The sequence below is a fragment of the Pyxicephalus adspersus genome, chromosome 1 (genome assembly GCF_032062135.1).
Source record: "Pyxicephalus adspersus chromosome 1, UCB_Pads_2.0, whole genome shotgun sequence".
Lineage (NCBI taxonomy): Eukaryota > Metazoa > Chordata > Amphibia > Anura > Pyxicephalidae > Pyxicephalus > Pyxicephalus adspersus.
In genome coordinates this window covers 74367672-74394021 of record NC_092858.1, presented here as the reverse complement: position 1 = coordinate 74394021, position 26350 = coordinate 74367672, and the positions used below count along the sequence as shown (strand labels likewise).

Genomic DNA, 26350 nt, shown 5'->3' with positions numbered 1-26350 from the left:
CATGCTAGATTTCCATTGCCCAAGGAGAATGTTCATGATCATCTTAAATGAAAATATAGGATCTTTACTGTGGTCTCTAAATGTTTTTTAATACGTTGTACTGCCAGATAACTAATCAATTAACACAAACAACCATTGCCGTTTACTAAGGGTAAGAATGCAAGAATTTACCTCCTAGTCAACCCTCAACCACCCCTATCCATTGAACAGGGCAGTACCTCAATGTCTGTCCATCGCTCATTCATTCATGTACAAATGCTATCACTAGCAATTGTTTCCAGTGACAATTATTAATCATCTTTATGTAGCTTTAGCTTACCAATTTAAATTACTCAGAACAAATATATGAATGTTGACATTTCTTCAATTTTCCTGATCAGCAGTGTTTTTCTAGTTCAGTGAATTAGTAAAATTGGAAGCCAGATATCCAGAACTACAACCAGTGAACTAGGATATTCAAAAGAGGTCAGCAGTGGTGCTCCCTTTATCGAATAATTACATTAAAGCAAATCAAATGTTTTGATATTCATGATCTACCTTCTTTTTGCACCAAATAGCATGTGTGTTTTACCCTAGCCACACTTGTGTACCTGCTGCTGGTATACTAATGTCAACCTCTATTCCCTTGTTTAGAAACATATTAAAAATGGTTCCAGAATAGCGAAGAACTTGATAATGATGGGGGTTTATGAAATATTTTATCTCTGTTTGACTTTCAGCCAAGGCAATGTTAGCCAGGGGCATACAAAAAAGATTTGTGGTTCATTAGAATCCCAACAGACATTGTAGAGTTGGCTGGTTTTGGTTACAATTGTGTGGCAATTCAACTAACAGCTTTTTCCTCTATAGAAAATGGGGCATCATCCAACTCATATTTTTATATTCATTGAATAACCTGGAATTATAGGTAGAATATTATGCTGCTGTATGCTTAGGCGTATGGTGGTCTCTAGATCTATATAAAAAAAATATATTGACATCCGGAATGTAATTACTATCTGTTTTAGCTTGTTTGTTTCTAAGCAGACATTGGAAACATATAAAGCAGTAAATATTATCTAATAATATCTTTTCCAGAATCCCAATCTTATAAAAGTCCTGCCAATATAAAAGCTGGAATGAGATGATTACTGTGACCTGTATAAAATAGGAATGGAAGATGGCAAAGTCATTTAGATTTGACTTTTTCATAAAAGTTAAAAGCTATTTTTGGTGTTTTTAGAATTGGAAGTGTTAATTTTGAAGCTCAGATATTGTGTGGACAATGGTCCTACGGAATGAGACTTCCAAATGAAAACATCAATTGCTTTTATTCACTGTCTATTTATTTGAAACCACATTTAAAGGAAGTAGACGGGAAGCTCCACAGGAACAGATATGAGCACTATATTATTATTTTGGCAGCTGACTTCTACCCTTGTTATTAAGGCAGAGATATGACAAAGTCTTCCTTTCACAGGCAGTATACACATACAGCTTTGTCTCACATGTCCTACTACACTTTAATCATTGTATTTTTGTGCTATCACAACTGAAATGTAATTTTCTTTTACTAACCAAATCCAATGAGATGATGCTATTGCATATGTAGAATTTGGGGCTAATTAACATTCCCTAAGAATGCTGTTGTTACTCTTTGAAGTATTAAAGTAGGGGAAATATAAAAAATATAAAAACTTTAATTAGCCCTCCCCCCCAGGTGTTTTTTTTTCCCCAACATACTTAAGCACTGGTTTAGGATTGGGAGGGGGCTTCTCCATTTGCTCCTAAGATGAATTTGGAGGATGGTGTCTACTTAGTATTTTTTTGGCTTCTGACCTCCTCCATAGGTATCCCACTGAACAAAGCCGACTATCTGAAGGACTTTTAACAGTCACTGAGATAAAAGAAGAACTAATAAAGCCAGCAGTCCTGTGTGGCTTTCTCTCCTATTTTGCACAGACATTGATTTGCACAGAGATTCATTTTCATCCAACATAAACTTGACATACTTGTCCTAATTTTCCTAGCCATTTATAAAAACTGCAGTTATGTTTTACCATCCCCATTTAGCATACCACACATAAATGCTCAATCCCAAATGCTCTTTTTGCTGATCCTCCCAAAGTGGAATCTGTACTTTACATTCACATTAAAATGACCCTTCCATTTTTCAAAATGTCAAGACATAAATACATATGTATTATATATCATGAATTCATTTTCCTAAGCATCAAATACAATTAGGAAATATTCTATGAAGCAAATAAAGCAGTGAGCCTATCTAAGTTTTTTGGGTCATACTCTCTCAGGTCATGTACGTTGTCAGAAAAAGCTTGACCCATTGAGAAGTGCAGGGTAGAGAGGCCGAGTCTTTTTCTTTAATGCCATTTGCCTTCCATAAATAACTGAGACATTCCATTTAAATTTCTGAAATGCCTTATTTAAATAAGGATCTCTTCTTTTATTATTAACAAACTGTACTTTGCTACACTAACAGTGCAGAACACACATAGATCTACAGCAAATAACCTCAACCAGTTGCTGTGTCAGATAAGTTAATCATAAAATGCAATAAAACTGGTTAGCTTTTCTTTGTGTTTACAATCTGTGGTCAACAACCAGGAAACGGAACATTAGTAGGAGATATTTGATTGTTAATTGTCTGTGGTATATGCTGGGTATTCAAATTCTATATTCTGTTGCAGCAGTTTTTTTTCAGTGTACTTTCCAAAAGTATTGTTTTTAGAGGTAAATAGATGCCAGCATTGCTGAATTTCTGTGGGGGTTCTCTATGTTATATACCAGGACAGACAAGCATCCTGAAATGTGAGATGTTGGACCTAATTTTTGAAAGCTCTTTATGACTGGAGAGGATACACTTTCATCTGTACAGGCAAACCTGTAATGGAATACTTAAAAGTAATTTGTTAGCAAATGTTTTCAATCCTTGACCAGATTCATTCCAGGTTTGCTGGATCACCCAGCTTCACTGATGAAACTGTAACTTCTCCAGCCTTGGAGAGCTTTAAAAAACCCGCCCTGTTATGTCAGATTAAGCTTTGTAGTACACAAATCTCAAATGTGATGGTATCCTCATATAATGGAATAGAAATGTTTTGATCGCATATCTTTTAACCAGCTGACGTTCGAATTAGCATATGCTGTTCACTTTTCAGTGTCTGTAAAAGTAAATGCATGCTTGATATTAGTTAATTTTGCATAGCTCTCCATGCCTATCACTCTATCATTTTTCATTTACCAGACTGAAAGTTTATCTTTTTCAATGTGAGTTTTTTGTTTGTTTATTGGATGATGAAAGTGAACACAACTTCACCTTGTTCACTTCACTCAGTTAACATAAGTTTGGAAAAGTATGATTTCTCTTTAAGTAATAAACCTTATTGAATTTTTACATGCTGCTGATTGTGATACAATGTTACAATGATGAAAGGAGAAGGCTGAAAACTCTTTACTGTCTATGGATAGTGAGTCACACAGAAGACCGCAAATACTGTGCAATATATATATATATATATATATATATATATAATGTAATTTTAAAGCTCCTTCTTACCTCCTTCCTGGTAAAGAGAGCAAGTGCTTCTAAAACCTTGTTTCCCTGTTATTGGCTATTGCTTTCCCATTAAAAGACTTTTTTCTTTCTTTTTTTTTTGGTTGTTTACTACTCTGAAGCACGAACTGGTTGCCAGTAGGGGCCTTGCAATTGAATGTTTTTTTTGTTTGATGTTAACCTTTTGTATAGAATTACATAATACTTGTAGGTGATTCGAATTGTTAATTGTTCTTGGATATTGCATGTAGCATCTGAAAAACAGAGCAGCAAGCTACTGGGCTGAAAGAAAAGAGCTTGAACAAAGACGTTTGTTAGAATTTTAACTTTTTGCGGGGTAGCTCAGTGTGGTTAGCCACAGTGATACTGCTTTCAAAAATTGTTAGTGTGGACATCAGCTTTTTATATTTTTCTCACCAAAACTATACAATCAATGGAAAGAGGCTGCAGTCGCATCTAGGCACACCCTAATATATGTGTATGATCTTGCTTTTTGAAACCATGAAAAGATTGGGTGAATGTCTGACTTCAGACAGTGGTAACATTTCCTAGATTGCATTAGCAGTTCTTTTTCAGATGCCTTTAAGGTTAAATGCATAGTAAGTGTAGAAAGATATTAGATGCCCTGTGGGTGCAACTGGATGAATTTAGTAAAATGAAAAATAAACTTAAATGTTTTTACAAAAGGAAAAGGGAAGATCCTGGAGCCTTCCAACATTCTTTAGTCTATTCCTAATAAGGAAAGTTTGTACAGTTTCAGTCTGGCTAAGAGGCACAGAGTCCCATGTACGGCTTTCTCCCTTTTTGCTTCACTTTTTAGTTCTAATCAGCTTTTAAGCCTTGAGATGTCCAATATTCAGTGGCAGCAGGAGAGTATTCTCAGCACTAAAACCTCAATTTCTTGGTTCCCATAAGGAGGAGAGCTAAACGAGGCAAGCTAAAGTGAACTGCAGATCTTTAACTGTCCTGTTAGTGAATGCAGTCTCTAAAAAAAACAAGACTTTGTTCTGGGATTTACAGCAGCTCCAGATGTTCTCCCCCTCCTCATAGCGCATTGATATATTTTTATATCTTTCCTCGCCGCCTGAGTCCATTTTCATAGTTTACGGTAAAGCCTGTATTTGAAAGAAAAGAAGCCAATATGTGCAGTTGATGGGTAAGAAACAATTAACTTTTTTGAATGATAGCTGATTTGCTGCTTTATAACCTTTTGTTTGCTGAACTAAGTATGACTGATACAGTCTGTACAAAGAAGGAGCTGTGTTCTGTACATAGTCACTAATGAAGGTTATTGATCACAATTAGGGCGGTGTTTTAGGCAATAAAAGAACTCTATAATTCTGTAAATGAATCCTTGTAACACCTTGATAATGGCAGATTGGCGTTTGCCTTCACTCTGTCTTCCACTGCATGAAATAAATATATCTTAAAGTTTATGGATTGACGGTATCTACAAACAGAAAACTTTTTACATTTTGCTTTGTCATCCTAGCTGTGTTGATTCCTCATCAGTATTGATATATTGACTGGTATGCTCATAAGCAAAATAGATTGTTGTTTTTTTGTAGCAATGCAAAATGTTAGGACTTGGAAGCATGACTTAGATAAAAATCTAATATCCAAGAGAACTGTATAATTAGCCAGCACAGCATAATTAAAGTATTATAATTAAATGCACTGCAGACTGGTGGTCTGATGAACAATGATTCATGTGAACATAAAGAGGCTGTACATTGTCACTTTACTTTTCCAATTTACAGAAAGAATGGTTCTGTTTTTAAAGTATGCTATATATTGTTAGTTCAGATTTTTTGTTGGTACTATTTTATTGAGTTGAGTTTTAGGTTGTAAATGTCTTTATTTTCCTATTGTAAAATCACTATAGTTAGTACAATTTCAGCCCCCTGTAAGTTCCCCTGTTGATCTCCTCCCCTCGTTGTACAGTCTGAGTTTGGTGTGGTCATCAGTGAAATTTGCCAATAACAAATCAAGCAGCAGCATCATATGCAATACTTGATTTTGTTTATGTTACATACCGTAACCAAGCAGATGAAATATTTAAGAAGGAATATGCATATGATATATAGAGACTATACCTATAGCATTACACAAAGCTGGCACCAGAATGGGGTCATGTAAGACTAATATCATAGCAACTGTTACTGTAAATGTTTATGACAACATAAATATTGCTTTTCTTAATAATTTTATTGTGAAATCTTGCAGTAGTCCTTCTTTTGAAATCAAAGTTTGTTGACGCCCTTTACATGTCCTAGGAATGATGGATGATTTAACCTTAGACATGTGTGTCCCTAACACGCTGCAATTAGAAGCTTTGGAAAATATAATGGATACCATGAGTCCCATGAGGTTTTCACTTGGTTATACAGAGCAGACAACTAGTTTCTTTATTGTGGGAAATGTTCACTTTTCCAGTAGCTGTCACACCCAGGGAATCCTATAAAGAACTGATGCTAAAATTATTAATTATGAAAAGCTACTAAAAGAATTTTAATCTTCCCCTTTTTATTTACCTTTAATTGACTAATAGTTCATTTAAGGCATTCTTTAGTTTTGTAACTTTTTTGCTATAATTTGTAGAATAAGTAAGTCAGATTTTTTTTGCAGATTATGACAGATTTACATGTTAAAAGGACCGTATCTGTGCTCTACTCAACCTTGCCTCTAACGTCTTCCAGGTTTGGAATCCTTGGTCATTCTAATGGGCTGGGTATTGATAACCTAACTCCCTCACATTTGCATGGGAGCAGAGAATCATGGCCGAGACTGTACATTGCGCTGCATGTACCTATTTGCAGAGAGGGGAGCTGACAGGTGACCGGAAAGATTTTAGAGGTTTGGAGCTTCGAAATTGTGTAAGACTCTTCTGACTTAAAGAAGTTTGCCCGTAAGCAATTATTTTTAACAGTCTCAAAATGTTTGTTTTATTCACAATGGAGGGCAGCCAGTATATTGGCACAAATTTAACAGTATCCATTGCATGTGTTTGATATCACACTCCCCAAGTCCACTCCATCCCTGCTGCTTCCATGTCTTCTTCTTTTCTCTGGGATCTTCTAGCTTAACAGTTTGGCAGGTACCAATGATGTAACAATAGGACACACACCAGACTTACATTATCTTCGACACCAGCTTCTTTTGCTACATCTGTAGGATCCTTGGGACTTTGCACTTTACTTTGCATACCTAGCAACCAGTTTACAGAGAAAAAATACTAGTAGGTAAGTAAGGGTTTTTTTTGTGGTAGAAAATAATTTTAAAGTATCTTCTAGCAAAACATTTCACCTGCTGGGAAGTTTTAAGGTTTTAAAAGTCGATTCTGCTTTAAATGAGAATTTGCTTTTAGTATCTTATTAAAAAACATCTTGACTGTTCATAGAGGGCTTTATTATGGAGAGGACTGGATGGGGTGCTTTCAGTGAGCACATGTTAAGCTAGGTACACATGTGCAATAACTGTCGTTAAAAAACAAACGACTAACGTTTACGCACCATTATTTTGAATGATCGTATTGTGCACAGTTCTGTACATGCTGTAACAATATGATCGTTCAAATATAATCCACCAATAGTGTACACACGCTAGATACGATCGTTTGAACAATGCAAGAAGTGACGTGTAAAGGAGAAAGTGTACTGCACAACAATCCACACTCACTGAACGACCGAACACACAATAGATAGTAAACTATTCCAGCGACAATCCTCGTTCATCGGCATTGTGCACTTTTTCTGTTAACGACTATCGGACGATCGGTCGTTAGTCGTTCGTTTCCAGTGATAATTATTAAGTGTGTACGCAGCTTTAGAGTTATATTTGTTATTTACCCTATAGTAAGTTTAGATATGACTTAAACATTTCTAGAAACTTGCTTTCATTTTTTGTTAGTGCAGGAAATATAAAGAGATTTAAAAATGAGCTACTAGAGGGAGGCCTCAGTGGCTCACACAATTACTCACAGTTGAGATAAGATAGCAGTCACACAGGGAGTTCTTCGGTCTGTTCAATACACACACATACCATAGGTTTCTTGCTTTGACAGAGGTCATTGGGAAGTTTCTATGTTCACTGTATATTAACGGACTACCGAATTTTGCAATGCCATTATAACAACAAAATTTATGTTATAACTATAATATAATAATATGTTATAATAATCTGCTTCACAGTAATGCCATCATAGTCCATTGACTACTGGCAAATAAGACATGCTTCATTGACGCCAATTACACGTATACTGTTTCTAAGATTTTAAATATATTTTGATCATTGCTTCCTTTTTATTGATGTATGTTAATCATGCATTTTACTTTCCTTTAAAAATTAAACAAATGTTGCAAATAAAGCAGACAATAATAAATGCCCATCAAATTCATATATTTGTCATGTTTCAAACTTGTTTTAACACATAATGTGATGGAAATTCCTAAATTGTTCTAAGTTGCTCTGTGCAACATTTGTTGTTCAGTGAATCCTGACATTTGCTTCACTATTTACTTTACCATAAATCAGTAATCATCATCATTTTATGGACTGTATTGGGTGCCGTTTATAAAATATTGTGAATGTTGTGTGCTGTCTAGTCTGAAAGAGGTAACAGCAGCTTTTTATTAAAATTATAGCTTGTTCACAAGGATTTTAAAAGAAATGTAGACAGAAGTCTGACCTGTAATTTGTGTATGAAAACATTGTAATCTGTCACATTGCAGCTATAAAATGAGGTCTGGCTGGAAGCTTTAGGTAGAAGTCAGCATGGGATTGATGGATCTTGGCACAAGTCGAAGAGAGTGTTTCTTTTCAAGAAACATTTTTAAAGCTTTGAAATACTTTTACTGCTTGGTGTACATTGCACTTATGTTGAACTCATGGGTTTACAATACCAATGAAATAATCATCAAAGAAATCTAGCCACAGAAACGCTAGGGGCCGGCTTCCTTGACTAAGGAATTTACTATTGATGCTATGGAAAGTACATCCTTTACATGTAGTTTCACTTTAGAAGTACTGTGTGATGATCTCATCGGCCCGGGAACATGAAAGACCACACACATCTCACAACAATACCGTTAATGGCACCTGCTGCCACACAGTCAGGTCTAGCAGTATTCATTAATCTCTTACCATTTGGAGTAAATTATTTAGGAGTAATTGGAAAATAGCATTATTCTTCACCAGTGTTCTATAAATCTATAGCTCAGGGAGTACTTAAAAGGCATGTGTTGTCCATTTCTAGGTAAGAAAGAAGATTTATTGGTTGTATGACCTGTACTTCTGTACATTTATTTATTAATGTATTATTATATTCAGGCTAGTGTTTAGAATGTGTCCTTTAAAGTTTGAGTCGGCAAAGAAAATTGAAAAACATACACTTTTATGATTATGGAAGACTGAAGGTGAGAAACATTGACCTTAACATAAACATCTACCCACTCTTCAAGTGCATTAGCCCACAATTCAGTGATTTGTTTACGTGGGTTACTATACTTATTGATTATGGTAGTTCAGTTCTTGTACAATGCACTTGATAGGTGGGGCTAATTTTTACACGTACATGCTTTTAGTAGTGCAAAGAGCAAAGCTTTCAATATGAAATACAAAGCCAGACCAATCAGAATTAAGTCTACTGAAGTTGCTCTGGTACAACATGGATTTTTATTGGTTGGTAAATGTATACCAGAAAATGATTAAATAAAGCAGTTTGTTTTAAATTGTGCAGCAAATGTAAGGTTAATGTTTTGCAGTGTTGTAGTGCGTTAGTAAGCTCAGGTTATATGGTATTTCCTCAGACAAATAAATGTTTCTCTGTGAGCTTCTCCCTTCCTTTTGACATCCTGTCTATGTGTCATGGACCTCTTGATTAAAAAGAAGCCCTTCATTTAGAAAACGTCATAAACCAAATATTTCTGAACTATTTACATAACAGTCTGTGTGCAGTCGGCCAGGATGTAAAGTAAGCAGCTAATGGTGAACAAATACACCTAGATGGGAGTTACTCTGTGTGTGTTAGGAGAAGGTCATGGCCTTGTCATTGGGAATGTAGGTGGTAGATGAGGTAGGAATCACCCTGTTCAAATGCACATTTTCCCAACGTAGATTGACCGTAGATTGGTATGACTTTTTTAACAAGTAATCTTTGTCTAGGCCCTGCTGCCAGGATTATATTAAGCAATAACTACTGATAATGATAGCCTATGCCTATTCTCATAAACGGCATTCGTAATCTATGTACAATTTTTAACTGTTAAATGTCTGCATACATTTCAGAAATGTTAGCAGACATTCAGCCACATTCAGCATTATTTAGCATTTGCTTGCATTCACCTAATGATCAGGAGAAAACAGAAGGAAGGGACAAGAAAGAATCAACGTGCCTGATTTATTAAAGCTCTCCAAGACTAGAGCAGTTAGACTATTGCCAGCAAACCTGGGATGGATCATGATGGGATTGGGGATTGGGAATGGCCCAGGGGTCTTTAACTTCAGTCCTTGGGGGCTTGAGGCGATACATTTGTACTCATAATTTATATCAAAATCTGGCTTGTATGTGTATGTATATGTATAGTAGAGACAGCAAGGTGAGGAAAGGGATGACCACATTGGTACATAGTTACCTAAATATTGATCCACCAGTGGACTGGGGTTGTCGTCTGGCCATGCTTCGTAACTGCTGCATTTGAGATCCAGAATATGGTTGTACAAAAGATCAGGGGTACCTAGAGTACAAACCTGAGTGTACAGAATTAGAGGTTCTTTGATAGGTAAATTTTTCCATACATCTCCTTCAACTGTGTATTTAGACACTTTTAGATTTAAATACCACTATGTTACGTGGAGCTGGCACTTGCAAGTCAGCTGCTCTGGATTTAGACATCAGAAATGTGCATTTATTACTGTTTTAGAGGAAATGTATAGTTGTTAGGAAGAAATATGTTAATAGTATTTATTTTAACTGTGTCTATTAAAAAAATGTAAAAGTTGGGATGTTGATGGAGCTTAAGTATAAAACTTCACTGAATGAATGAATTTAGGTATTATAAAAAAAAGTACTCTATATTATAATGCTTTTGTTTGGAATTATCCACAGACAATGCATAATTTAAATAATGTAATAATGTACACCTGAAATACATAAATTTGATCTGACTTTACATTGTGTTGAACGTTGGAAAAAGAAACATAAGCCTGCTTTGAGTCTTGCTTGCTTGTGATGTCAGTGTTCTGGTATGCTACACAAATTTCAGTGCTAGAACAAATTCAGTAACGTGGATCCGGTTTTCATCTGCATCCAATTGGCAAATGAAACCATTAGTAATAAATAAAGGGAGATAAGATTTGGAATAGGTTTTGTCTTCAGAGATTGCTCCGTACAAAGGAAGTTCATTGTTATAACGGTTTCACAGATAATTTGGAAAATAAGATTATTAGCCAGGGCTAATAGGCTTTGATAGAAGGCTGTGTGTTGTTCAATTAGGTGGGAGTAATTTAAATGGATTATGGATAAGCATGATTTGACTATGACTACTGCTGCTAATTAGTTACTGTAGCAATTGGACATCTGAAGTAAAAATGTTAATAGAAAACATAAACCAATACAATCTGAAGAAATATATTTGTCAAAATTTCTAATATATAAATGTCTAAAGTGAAAAGTAAAGATAATTTGGTTTCATATTTAAAATACACGTTTTTATTTTACTATTACATTCCATACAATATGTCTTGAAAGTTGAACTCCAGGATAGGAAAATCTAGGATAGTGAATCTTGGTGTCCTTTATGTATGTCATTTAGATTGGTGCAGTAATCGGTGTGAAACCTTGCCTGTGTGAAGGAGATGTAAACAAGACCAGTCACTGCTGTTCTCTCTCATACTTGTGCAGGGATACTAGTCTTGTATCCACCTCCCATCTAGATTTCTGCAGACAGCCTACAGTAATAAGACCTAATAGGCAGAGGTTGCAACTCGAGTCCGACTTAAGTCGAATGACTTGCAACTCAATCCGGGGGTTTTCCCCAGCCACTTGCTTTTTCTGCTGACAGCTGAAGGGGGAAGGAAGCAAATCTTAAATGCAAGAAAGGTGGGGAGGATGGCAGTGAGTCTTCTGTAACACTGCCTTTCTTGCATTCTAAAGCTACGTACACACGTCAAATTTTTCTCGCCCGATAATCGGCTTCAGTCGGATATCCGGCGAGAATCTGACCTGTGTAGAGCTAGCGTCGTTCATTGTCCATGGATCCGTCCTGGCGGATCCACGAACGATGAATGATGAGCGATCCTAATGCAAGGGAGGGGGGGAGCACGCAGCAGGGTGCCGCTCTGTCGCTCTCCCCCTCCCCTCTCCATAGAGCAGAACGGTGCTGTATGTACAGCACCCGTTCATGTATCGTGTGGTTCTTACTGTTGGAAAGGATCGTGAAAGACAACAAGAATTGCACGTGTGTATGCGGCTCAAGTTTTCTTCTCTGACAGCTGAAGGGGAGGAGGAAGGTGGTGTTACAGAAGCTTCACTGCCTTCCTCCCTTCAGCTGTCAGAGGAGAAAGCTGTGGACTTGCGATCCTGTGTTCAAGGACAGGATCAGAGCTCTCTTTCTTTATGGGGACGAATGGGGATAAATTAAGTGACTTGACTTGGGCATGACTTGGAAGAATTCTTGTGGACTTGACTTGGGACTCGACTTGGACTTGAAGGGTGACAACTTAGTCCAACCTCTGCTAATAGGTCCCTCCAGCAGCTGTGTAATCTGCACAGGTATTGTGCAGGATAGTGATACTGCCACTGATACTTTTTTGCACAAGCATATGGTACACATAAAGTGGATTTATAACCTTGTGAATATGTTTAAATGACCATTTTGTACTTGAAATGCAGCTTTAATATATTCTATATTTATTGCAATTGTCTTTTACACAACAACTGAATTTTTAATCTGACAGTGAGAGTGGCTGCACTGGGTTCTCAAATTAGAAAGGAAAGGGGATTTTTTCTACACTATCAATGGAGGGGTCCATGGCTGTCATTCTGGCTGGACATAATACATATTCTGGTCTCCATTAAATGGGCTGGAGGGAAGGGAGTATAACTTTTAGTACAGTTCACATGAAATGACAAGGCCATTGCATTTCTGGCAAGATCAACAGGTATGCTTTATACTTACTTGGAAATGAAAACCAATGCAGCTTCCAAATTTTATATATATCATTTAATATTTGATATAGTATTTGTTTGGTCTTGGGTTTGGATACCTTTTAGTTACCCTAAGTAGCCTTTGGGGCAATAATGATATCACTAGTTTGTCAAGTTACCTAATAACATAGATGATGGATGTGCAATTGTTCCGTTGCCTAATTGTGCATTTATATCGATTTTTACCATTTAAAATTGATATTTTATACTAAATTCTAGTTTACTGTGGACTCAATAATTATGTGGAACATCTAATAAACAAAGAAGCAAGTATATGACTACTAGCTAAGTCAGCCGGGTGATGGGAACTTTGCATATTTGTATAGTACATAAACCTTGCTATTTGTCTTAACTGTAATTAGCTTTTCTTTTTTTTTTTAACAATAAGTTGCACATATTCTTTATATTTTCTTTAGCTGTTTTTGTTACCTAGTTTAGATATGACATATTTTTGTGTTGCCATGGAGAGGTTTATATGAATTCCTGACAAACCAGTAACATGCTTTTATGATAAAATATACAGTAGTGCTACAGTGTGTTACTTCAGGTGAATATGTATGTGTACGAACTGTGTAATCCTTATTACAATAAAATACTCACCAATTATAATAGTAAAATAACAGAAAAAAGACTATGTCCTACAATTGGTTGGAAGTATATTTCTTTTAACTGATGTCATGTGACCACAAATGTATGGTAATCTTTTGAAAGGGGACTAATATAGTAATGTAAGCAGTACAGTAATTATCTCCAAGATTATTTTACAGTAGCTACATAAGTTACATTTTTTCTATGTATCCTTTAACCACTGGCTCTGAAGTTAGCCAGGATACTGGTTCTACTCAGTTGCTATTATACAGACCCTGAAACATTTTTATATCCATTTCTACAACACTTTTTACTGTTTAGGGCTTAATAGGGTAAAGCTTGCTAAATAGACAAAGAACAATTCTCCTGAGTAAGCCTCTAGGAGTGGCAAACTGCACCACAGGTCGATGCATTTGCGCATACTGCCTTTCGGTTTGCTGTGACATTCTTCGTCCAGAAAAGCTTTTGCCAACAAGCCACTTCTTTGTGGCAAGAACTGTGCCACAAACGCAACAACATGCAAGTGCTTGCATACACTGGTTGAATGAGAGTAAGGTTGAGCATGTAGTACAGGGGTCAGCAAACTTTTTGGACAAGTAGGCCATTTCAGGAGGTCAAGAAGGCACACTAGGCCAGAAGAAACAAGGTGTCCAAGGGAAGGTTTTTTTTAATTTAAAAATACAGTACTATCAATGGGAAACACGATGTTGCGTGTTCTTAGAGACAGATACAATATCAGGTTCTAATGATGAGGAGTTTAGCAACAGAATGTCATTAAGGTGATTGTCAGTGAGCTGAGAGCGCAGCTTGTTCTTACAAAATATCATCTTGAAGAACAGCTTCTCGCATGAATAAGTGCTGCCAAACATTGCAATCACACGCTTGGTACAGGCTAACAACATTGGAAACTGAGCATGTGGCAGCTGACGCTAGAAGTCAATGAAAGTCTGTACGTGTGCGCATGCTTGGCATAGAAATGTCCCTTGAGATTTTACCGCTTGAAAGTGCTGTTGGTGTCATTGCACATTAAACATAGGGCTTTGTTGCCACGTTGGACAAAGAATAATTTGTCAGTCCATTCGGGGTTGAAGACATGATGTTCGAGGTCAACCTTCCGGAGACTGGTAGCTGCGTGTTGCTTCTGCTTTTTAGGCATAGTAATTGGGGTTACTGTGCAGGAAATCAATGATATCGCGGTAGCTTGTGATAACGCGACAATTTGATTAGGCCGAATCCAACAATAAATAACTAGGGGGTGGGGCGTTAGGCTGGAGTAGAATACTGGCTAAGCCATATCCGGCCTATCCAGAGTTTGCCTACCTCTGATGTAGTATAATACTATAGTTTACTGCAAATCTGAAAGGGGCCACACAGACTTCCAAAACAAGTACAAAAGCTCTAAGAGTGGTTACATTAGATCTATTAGTGATGCACCTAATTCCAAAATATATCAAAGCTCCTGGCTGATCAAGAAAAAAAAAAAAACAGTTACTGCAATTAAAATAGTTATCCAAGTATGTTTGCCAACTGGGTTGTTTTTAGACGTATTTTTCCCCAATACTAGAATGTGCCTAAAGACACATGGTGATTGCTTTATATTTTCATCTACTATTACCGTTTTTGAACTCTACAAACCATCAAACAAAAAAACTATTTCCAGCATCTTTATAAAACAGTTTATTTTCTAAATTTGGCCTCAAGCATTTTATAGAAAAACCCTTACCTATGTTTTGCAGGCAGAGGCCAGGGAATAGGTAAATAATTTTTGTTTCTATTACTTTATATAAAGATTTTCCCTTATTTTTTATTTTCAATTATGTTTAAAGCATTTTGGAATTAAAGAAGATGGGAACTGTTAATGAGGTAGAAAAAAAGACAATACAAACGGGGTTTTTAAACAGACTCCGTTTCCTGACCTTTTATTTCAGCAAAAATGTTAATATACAGTGTTATGTGCATTTAATATACATTATGCATGTTATATATAAGTAAAAGTTCTTAGATTTCTCTGGGTGCCATCATTTTGGACGTGATGTTAGCAGGCCCATTAAACTTAAGCCTGTCACTTAAATGGCACTCTATAGTATTTACTGTGCTTCTTCCCTGTGTTAAAGTGTGCTTCATCAAGGAAACGTTAGTTTCGCTTGACAATTCTGTGAATTGTCTAATAAGGTGTGCACTTAAAAGTTGATACTGTGCATTGTTCTGATAAATGCCTTGTTTTCTTACTGTGGAGAATGTAAGCGCTATGGACTTTGGTAATGAAAAATACCATAAATACACAAGCTCAGTTCAAGATTATTATTCTTCCATTAACCACAGGAAACATACCCCACATTGTAGACACTTTGTATGTGCATAGGGGCCTCTGTATTTCTGGATCTCTTATTCTGGTGTGCAATCATTTTTCATGTATTGTGGCTCTCCACTCCGTACTATTCCTGGCAAGGCATCATACTTTGTCTAAACACTTAAACAAATGTCTTGTTTGACTGCTTACATTAACATTTCAAATGTATTTTTAAAACAAACTTTGTCTTTGAGTATGATGTTAAGAAAAATAAATGCATTTTTAGTTCAAATTCATGGAATATTGAAGGATCCAACTAATATGCTACGGCAACTGCCTAACCGCCAGCCAAGTTTTATATCAGATGCCTTATAATTCAGTTTAGCTTGCATTTTGTTGGAAAACAAGACACAAATTTGCCAAGTCAGTTTAAATTACTGTCAAAAAGACTGTAATTATATGCTTACAAATATATCTAGAATTATAAACTAGTATATGTATTTTGGCTTTTTTCAAAAGTTTTTGCTAGGCATAACTGTGGAACTTAAAAATCTGTCCATACCTAGCTAGTCTATGTTGAGAAGGACATGCTGGCATTAGTTATACCTGACAGGCTGTATGTGGCTAACTGTGCCCCTCTACCACTGTTTGTTGGTTAAACAAACAGTGGTAGAGAACTAAAGTAAGATCCTTACTAATTATGAATATTTATTTACAGCATCTGTCGGAAGGAACAATAATGCTAGATTTAACTGCAGATTACAGCTGCAGTGGTCATGTTTGGATATTTTTAGGCACAGAGTTCTTAGAGGGCCAACCTAAGACTTTAATAACTCTACAAATGTATACTTTATGATCATTTATAAGGAGATAGTATAAAAACAATGTATCAACTAGCTTGAAAAAAAAAATGTAAACCAGACAAGCAGAATGTTGTGCTAGTCTGATAGATCTGCCATCTGTCAGGCCCAAAACATGACACCGGTATGTACAATATTCTGTCCTGATCATTGTTGGTGGTGTTGATGGCATGGGTGAGGATGGGTAAAGCTAGGACCATGCTGAGGATGCTGCAGCAGATGAAAATGTTTACATTGTTTTTACACAGACTTGATGTATATAATTTTGAAATTAACCAAGACGTCTGACCACTCCAAGTCCCATGGAGGACAAAAAGTCAATTTCAACAATCTTCTGTTGAATTCACTTCACATTCACAGGCAATCCAATCATTTTACTGGATCAGTCTATCAGATTGGAAATAAAAACTGGATCAAATGTACTTATGTTACTGTGAAATCTTCCTTCAAAATGGTAAAATTAGTGCTGGTAGCATTAGTTATAGTATTAGGGGCCATAATAAAGCAAATGCTCTTGCCCCAGAGAAATTAAGACTAAGGTCTACCAAGAGATTTGAAAAAAAATGGAGCCTGGAATGTGAAGTTGGAAAGGATTTCAGTAGTACAATAAAAAAGAAAAATACTCTTTTTAAATATAAAAATCTGTAACTTCAGTTTATAGTAATTTTTTTTTGTTTGGCCTATGCATGAAAGTGCTGCTTCATTTAGAAACCAGAACCAAATCCCAGAAAAACACCCAGTGTAAGCTCCAATCCAGCATGCTGGAGATAACACAAAGCCATGGACGCCCTTCCTGGGCCGACCAAAAGGTACCCAGCACTTTCACATCCAACAGGGAGAGTCAGTTTGTTAGTAAGATGTCTTAAGTGGCCAAATCTGCACATCCTCTTCCTTACATTACATTGGAAGCAGATGAATTGCCTTCAACAAGGCTGCAAGAGAGGTTGTATGCTCATCCTTAACGTCAGAATCTTTTTTGTAGCGGCAGATAAAAGCACCACATAATATTATTTAAATTTTTTTGTTTAGGAATAATGGTAAGGAGGTCCACTGTTGTCCCAAACAGACTACATTGGTAGTAGTGATAAAACTCCTTGGAGTAGTTGTAAATGTAAATGATAGGGACATATCAAACGTCACATCTCTGGCATTCTTACAATATAATTGTTATTTTTGTTATTTAAAGCTTGAGATGAGATTATAGGGTCACAACTGATTAGCTTTGACAATATAGCTCAGTGCTGTGACTTCAATGGACTTTTGTTGAAACAATGGCAGAAAAAGATAAATGGTTCTTGAAACAATTTACTTGTTAATGTAACAAACTGTACATAATCTCGGCTAAAGATTTTATTTCTTCTTTGTTAGGGTGATTTTACATGGAACAGCATGTCTGGGCGCACTGTCCGTCTGAAATCAGTTCCCATACAGAGTCTTTCTGAGTTGGAGCGTGCGCGGCTGCAGGAAGTTGCATTTTACCGTCTGCAGCAAGATTTCGACTTGAGCTGTCAGATCACTATTCCCAAAGGTAAGGGCTTGCTTTGATAATTTTTATTGGTTTAATGGAGTAATTTTTTTTCTAACAGACTGTTTGTGTTCTGTTATCATGGAAATCTTTATTGCTTCAGAATTGCAGTGGTTTGCTTCTCCAAACTCTCAGGTGGAATGTTTTAGGAACAAGTAAATATGAAGCACTGGAAAGCTAGTTATAAAATGTGTGTATTTTGTAATAACATTATATATTGTACTGCTGTGTTCTACATTATGTTAAAGCTTAACTTTAGCTGGTAGTTAAAAGCCAAAGGTATTCTACTTCTTCATTTAGTAAAACATAAATAACTGTTCCTTTATGCAGATTTAGAGTACTTATATAGTAAGTACTGTATATAGTAGAAAAAAAATGTGTATGTATGTATATATATATATATATATATATATATAACATTTATGTACTACATTATAAAAAATTGTAAAAAAAAACAAAAAAAAACAACATGCAAACTTTTTCCCCATTCTTTTTTTTAATGAAAACTTTTATTGAATTTTGGTTTTTGTATAACAGACATACATACAAAAATTAACTAAAGGATCATATTTGATAACAAAAAAATGGAAAGAAAACAAATAAAAACATAAAATAATCATTTTACCCAGAGAACAGAAGATTAATGTAACCAAAATAAATCACAAATAAAAGGGGGAAGAGGGGGGCAGGGGTAGTGGACACATATACAACATGGCAAAATCAGTCCTATTGATTCTTTTAGACAAACTTAGTACTGGAGGACCCCAGTTACCATAAACCCTCAAACACCCTGAGCGCTTAATATCATAAAAACCTTAGTTGTCCCTTTCCTCAACCCAAACTAGAAATTGAGCGCAGCAATTAAAGAAATTTTAGTATTTACCACATGGAGTGGCGAAAGGTTCCAGAATTTATCATCATTCATTTCTGCATACAGCACTTCTCTATAAAATACCTGTTTTAGTGCACGCACCACCACATAAATTTGTGGCGGGAGTCTATCCACCCCAAAAGCAGCGCTCGCCTCGCTGCTAATAGACAGACAAATACCCAGTCCCTCTTCCCCCTACTCAAACCCTCCTCGGTCAAGTCCTCCTAGCAACCAAAAAGACATAGGGAAGGATTGAGCGGTAATGCGAAACAAGAGGACATGACCAGACACTATGTACTAATGGAGCAGTATTAGCCCTACACTTCGCACAGGTAAAATCCAAATTGCGCCCCTGAACTGCAGGCTCCATTGGACGGAGGACCTTATAGGCCTTGCGAAATAGTTTGAATTGGGATTTCCCCCATTGTCCTAATAAAAGCAATTGATATACACTATCGATATCGTAGATCTTTTTATAACCATGCATTTGGTCTGACTGCCTAGACATATGAAGCAAAATGCCCACAATTGCTACCAGTATGAGTAAACCCACAGAGATTTTTTTGATAAAAAAATAATTTTAATATGTTTAAAGAATCTGTGTGTCCAATAACATGTCGTTAGAAAGACATTAAACATGAAATTGGAGCTGTTTATATGTCCTGAAATAAAAAAAAAAAAATTAAGTTCTGAAGTAACAGACACGGGGTCAAATTAAGTGCTCCTTAGCTTCCCAAGATATGCTGTTATCCCTAGGGCTTTGGAGAAAAACACTGAGCCTTGTGAGTAACAGAGAGAAATATTATGTGGGTTGAACTGTCTGTAATGATAACCCTTTAATCGTAATTTGTTTCAATACACGCTGTGTCAGACCATACTTTTCTCTCTCCTATTAAGTGCTAGCTTTCAATACACGTTTAACAATTACATTGAACAGCAACATTCAGCTGATTTTTGGTTGTTCCCCAAAGTCTTTAAATCTAAAATTAAAAATATTAGAATTGTATTCCAATAATAATTGACCTAATGTAAGTTTTTATTTATGCATAATCTGAAACCATGAGTAAATACCTGGTGATCCTGATAGTCCCCCTCTTGGGACAATGCTTTCTGTGAGTTCCTACCACACTATCTCCAGAAGCAGATACATGTTAATGTGGTCCATTTGTGTCCATTGTTCCTCCCAAGGGTCTCTACAAGACATTGTGCTGATACTTGATGTGCTTGTAGCATTTTAGTCAGACATCCTGGTTGTGCAATAATACTCATAGCTACCTGACCCAGCAACTGATTCATTAGTAAGGTCAGGTTCTGGGTGCTTGTATTGTGGGGAAGGCATAAAACCCCCCAGATTGTTAATGGTTTCTGTGTCCTCATTAGGGACATTGTCCTGTTGAATTTTGATACCAAGACTAATGTTAGTCTTGGTATCAAAGAACAATGTTAGGCCACGTACACACTTGCATTTATAGTCGTTGGAAAGGATCTTTCACGATCCTTTCCAATGACTAAGCACTCCATGATGCATGAACAACCGTTCTGCTCTATGCAGAGGGGAGGGAGAGAGCAACGAAGCAGGACCCTGCTGCGCGCTCTCCCCCTTCACTTGCATTACGATCGTTCATCGTCCGTGGATCTGCAAGGACGGTCATTCAGACAATGAACGACGCACGCTGTACACACTTCATATTCTCGTCCTATATCGCCCTGAGTTGATTATCAGGCGAGAACCATTGGAAGTGTGTACGTAGCTTAAGGGTAAGATGATACCTTTACATAAATAAAGGCAAAATCTTCCAATGGGAGGACTGGTTTTCTTGTCTGACTCTGATGTGTTTGCAAGGCAGGAAGTGAAAGCAAAGCTCTCCAATGGAAGTCTTACAAATAAATTACAAACTGATAATGATTTCAACCTTTCCCTATTTTATCCAAAAAAAGAGGAAGTTTTGGCTTTAGATATACCTAAAGCCTTCAAATAGCTGTGGCCATTTAAAGTACTATTACACTAACTTCCTGGGGCTTGACACCAGCATTCAACACCTATAAATCAACAATTAATGCAATTTATAGACTGGGGGGCTAATCCTTTCATTTACCTTTAGTATGTGCTTTGTTACCCTATAGAGTGCAATCATTTTCCTTTCTTGGACATTTGGAAAGTTTGGAATTGCATTTTTGTGAATTTCTTTCTTGCACAGTGCATTGAGTTTAATAAAAAAAATACCTGGGTATTGGAATTAAATATATCTATAAATCTTTATTGCATGTTTGAGAAATAGGCCAACCCCTATCCCTTTATTTTATGAGGGTTAGCCAATAATGCTTGTCTTTCTATTTGCAGCAAAGTATATAATTTAGGACACTTTCCTAATTAGCTATGCCTACACGGACAACTAGATCTCTCCAAAAAAAGAACATACCTTTGGCAAAATATATGTCAAATATTTTCAGTACAGTAAGCAAAAAAAGAACTCTAGATTACCTTTGTTGTTTTACAAGAGATTAAATAGTCTGGTTAGTACTGGTAGAAGGTAAAGACATGCTGTTCCTGGACAAGTCAGCATTATGTTTCCATAAACAATTCTGTACTTGATAAACCACAAAATCCGTTTATTCAATGTGATTTTTATGTGCTCTGTACTCATCATATACAAGTTATTTGGCAGCATACACTGAACGTGTGTATCAAGCACCATTATTGTAACATTTCCCAGCTAAATATTTTTAGAGCTTTCTAAACTTTGCTTTGTTAATTACAAACTTAGGTTTTTTTAGTCTTCTCATCCCTGAATGACCCTACAGCGTCTGCCTGGGATGTTTTTGTATATATTTTCCTTGTTTCTTTTAGTGATTTTTGATGAAGGACTTAGTTTAAATAATCTTTGCATTCAGTAATATGCTGACAGTATAAAGTTCTGCTGTAAAGCATTATAGAATGTGAAAAGAACAGTAACCCATTATAACCAAACCAAAATCACCTTTTACCATTATAACATTTACACACCTTACACTACTTCTTGGCAAACCCTGACTTTGCTGGGGTTAGTATCAAGTGTCTCTGAGGTGTTCGCGAAATTTCCCATCATGTGAGCAAGGTCATCAACTCTATATTGTGTTTTCTTACCCATTGAACATAGTTTGCTATGTACCAGATTCATTCTTGATTTTAGAGTCTTGGTAAATTTGTGAATCTAGAGCAACTCTAATGTCTCCTTTCTACCTTTGAAACCTTATGTTTGGTATTATAAGTTTAGATATATTTTAGGTGCTGGGACCTTTTTAAACCTTGTTAGCAGTTAATAATGCACTATTTATTGCAAGATACAACAATTTACAAGTATTAAGCAGACAGAAAACACATGGTATGTTAAGAACACTGCTCATAAGGAGAGTGCTATCTAATGAAAACTATCTCTGTTGTACCTGATACAACTCCTTTAAACTGGCTTTAATATGCAGATCTGGGTTTCTCCGTCATATTAAAATAAACTTGGCATTTCTGTGTTTATACTTCCACAGAGTACATTCCCCTAATTGATGCCATGAGCTTTTAACATTTTACAGTGTAAATAACTGCGTATATAGACATCTACACAATAGATTTTATGTAGCTTTTTCAAACAGTGTGGCATCAGATCTTTTAAACATACTTCATGCCGAATGATTTACTGATTTAGATGGTGGTTTGCTGATTGTGGTTCTTGGCTTGTCTTTGGTTTACAAGTTCTGGTCTTAACATGTATGACAGGCATCAGCAGTCAGTTTTGCTATTATTAATATCACTGCAGACTCATGCAAAAACAAAGACAGCACCAGCCCAAATCTTGAAGTTAGTTGTATGGTCGTTATTGTCTCACTGAATAATTAGATAAAAATAATGGAAGGTCAGTCCCCCTGGGAAGAGAGATTTAGAACAAGAACCTTAATAGCAGGACAGAACTACTGTCTTTTAAATCTATATGTACTTGTTCAGGTGAGCAGCTACTTATATGGACTATAAGAAGTGTAGTACTTTTCCTCATCATACTAACCTGCTGCTTTATCGGTTTGCTTTGCACACTACATCTATCTGGACATCTAGAGATACAGTTTAGATTTAGGTGTCAAGTGCTTTTTTTTATTCTTTTGCAGACTGAAGGGTGAGGTAGTTAGTGCTATGGGTCTATTATCATCCAATCAGGTTAATTACAATTACAGTCTGCAACCTCTGCACACATTTCCCAAATAACTGGTCTCAGAAGTAATAAACCAGCAGTTAGTTCATCTATCCTTATTTTAAGGATGTTTCCACTCACTGAATTTTCAGGCCTCCATGCCCACTGCAGGCATTACTATTACGACTATTTTTCTTTGGATTTTGTGAAGATTGCAGAAAGAGGATGGAAAAACATCCCAATAAAAATCCAAATGAGAGAAGATCATGCCAATACCTCAGGCCGATCTCCCAGCTGATGTCCTCAGGAAGTACATGAACTGTGCAGGTGTTATTATACCACCGAACTCCACTAAATGTTACATTTTACTATTGGGTGTATTGACCTTTTCAATGAACATTTGGTCCAACACTGATTTTAGCCAAGAATGAGAGTTGTTTAGGGTGGAACTTAACTTTCTTTAGCATTTTTCATGATCTTTCATTTTGAAGTCTTAAAACTGGTAGATTTTGACACAGCCCCATAAGTAAAGTATGTAGACCTAATCAAATCTGCCAAAGCTATGTAACTTTCCAGGAAAAAGTCCTTTAAATTTGGCAGATGTTTAAAACTTGCTGAGTCGTACCACATTTCACAGAAAATGTTAACCTTGGCAGGTTTGTCAAATTTCCACTAAGTTTATGGCTGATTCAAATAACATCTACAGATGAGGCATTAGGAACACCTGTCAGTTTAAATTTTACATTAGGAATCCTTTTGTACTGATGTATACTATGGATGTCCCTAGCTTTAAATTGACTTACTAAATAAGTCTGATTACACATTTTTGTTTAAATGTTATAAATTTGTGAGTATATTTAACACATTAAGAAAATCTGGATTAAGTTTCAAATTCACATATTATTGAAATGTTTCCTTTTTTAACCTTCTGCTTCTAAAATGAGTTCTTGCAAAATCTTTAAAGATAATGGCTTCACAAGAAATGTACTCATGGGGGTTTGTCTAGAGTTGTAAATTTAGGCTAAAGTGCTCCATTAAATTAATAAACCTGTGTATACTATAATAAGTTGGACAGTTTAGGGGGGAATGTTTAGCCTTAAGACCCTATCACTTTGCCAGATGAGGACAAAACAATAGACCCTTCTTCATGATGGTTTATTCACCCATCTGTGCTCCCTTGTTACCTCCCCACTGCAGAAGTGAACTTTTAGTAGTCTCTGGTGTTGGATTTTACCCAGTTGGAGGACCCTCCTCCCATGACAATGTTTGGGTCTGGCAGTTGCCTACTTGCAGCCAAATGCTATCACAAGGGGAGGGTCACATTTTCCTACATATTCAGAAGCCCTGTTTTCTTGGAAGCAAAGCCATTTTTATGATGGATATCAGAGTGGATAAATAAGTGCAGAAAGTATATACCTTCCTGGCAGAGTACTAGGCTCTCAGCAGACACTATGATCTCTCTGTAGAGGGGTCTTTTTGTTAATACCGTGTGAAATACCGCGTGAGAGGCAATGATATAAAAATGTGTACAAATAACCAAGTATACTACTAAAAATAACTGTGCTTTAGAAATCTTGCAGCAATGCATCCTGAAGCCTTGGCTAAGTAAAGATAACTTGCAGACATGAGACCAACACAGATAGAAGATCTGTCTCGGTGGATCCTGCTTTTGCTGCCTGGTGTTTATTTATAGGTTTTGCAAATCCCTTGCAAATGAGTCCAAGCTTTGCTTAGACAGATTAGTAAAGTAATGTTTTTTAGTCTGGTACAGGAGTTAACCTGTTTATTCATTTAAGTGAGCCACATATAATTTACTTTGCAAGCAAACACAATTAAAGGTGTTTAAAATGCTTTCCATGTAGCTATAGTCTAGGTATATTCCATGACATATGTAAGTAAAAAAATCTTCTATTAACCCTTTGTAATGTATTGGTGAAGATGACTACGGCTGATTTTGTTTCTTTCTACCAGTGACCATCATGTTTGTACAATTAGACCTTATCAGACACCTCCACTGTACCAATTATCAAAAGGAATAGGGGCTGAAAAAATTCCCAGGAATGACAGCGTGTCCTTCCCTCTCCCATTATAAGTGATGCAAGCAAGCATGTTTATATAAAGAAGGATCTTCCAGTAGCCAACACAAAGAAGAACAAATGGTATATACTGGTAAACAAAAAAAAAGTTTTATATCAGAATGGTTTTATCTCAAACAATGCTGTAACATTTTGGTATAATCAACGTAAGCAAATTGAAAATAGAGATATTACCCATCGTTATCAACCAGGGTATTAGGTACCAAATCCAGTTGCTGTTTTTTTTTTGTTCCAGTTTTTTAAATCAGAATTTAGTCCTGTGAAAAAGTTGTCCTGGTTTCCTGATTAGTCACAGTGTTTTATTAAGAGAAAAACTATTGGGAACATCAGTAAACCAATTGCATAAACAGGAAATTACATTACAAACTCTCATTACAGGAGAGTTCTGCAAACCAACGCCTCCATAAAAGGGAAAAATGTTTAATTTTTTTAAAAGGTTTATAAATTCATAGCAGGCAAACTGAATTTCAATTTTTAAAATATAACATTTGTTAACTCTAAACTACACAAAGGTTTTTGTAACAATTCTATTTTGCAGCTTACCAACCAATTGGTGGCTGAATTTGTTTTCCTTTTTTGAAGGTTTTCTTTTTTTTATTGGGTGATCCTGCCATAAGTATACAATGCTCACTTACTGTATTGTACCTGTAGATAAGCAGCCATGAGAACACTACTAATCTACAAATACAATACAGTAAATATTCATGGTTGCTCTCTCGTCACTCATTTATTTATATAGATAAGCTTGGCACGGTCTATTATTTTGCTTGAGATAATACTGCACAGTAAAAAAGAAACACTTTTAAAAATATATGTCTACCAGACCAAAAGTAAGTATGTATATTGTAGTATAGTGAATTAAAAAATGTCATCAGTCCCTGGATGCATAGTGCATAGATAGAAACTATTGGGGTGTGAATGAGTGGTAAACTGTTACACTTTGTATAGCTCCTAAAATACTGGCTCCAGTACCAACACTGGGCTCCAACAGCTAAAACCAATTGTTATGTTTTACAACATATATTTTACTAATGGTATTGGAGGTCCATGCTAAGTTTAGTGGCCAGATGTGCCCCAGTATCCTTATATTGGTGCATGCTACACGGCTGTTACCTTGATTTTAGTTTTGTTTCTTTTTGAGTCACATACTCTGACCAATCATGTACATAACATGTTACATGCACATGCTTGTTCCAGGTCAGTGGTTT

General features: G+C 36.1%; 1 protein-coding gene across 3 annotated transcripts in view; it reads left to right on the top strand.

The window, feature by feature from the left end:
- The window catches only part of ARHGAP6 (Rho GTPase activating protein 6), a 270011-nt gene that overhangs the window by 197096 nt on the left and 46565 nt on the right, over positions 1-26350 (top strand). For 2 of the 3 annotated variants that reach the window (XM_072414316.1, XM_072414325.1), the window contains exon 2: positions 17865-18024. In XM_072414316.1, coding sequence (XP_072270417.1) covers positions 17865-18024 — 160 coding nt within the window. Of the gene's footprint in view, positions 1-4328; positions 4710-17864; positions 18025-26350 lie in introns of those variants that run through there. The other variant, XM_072414334.1, reaches the window with a different exon arrangement.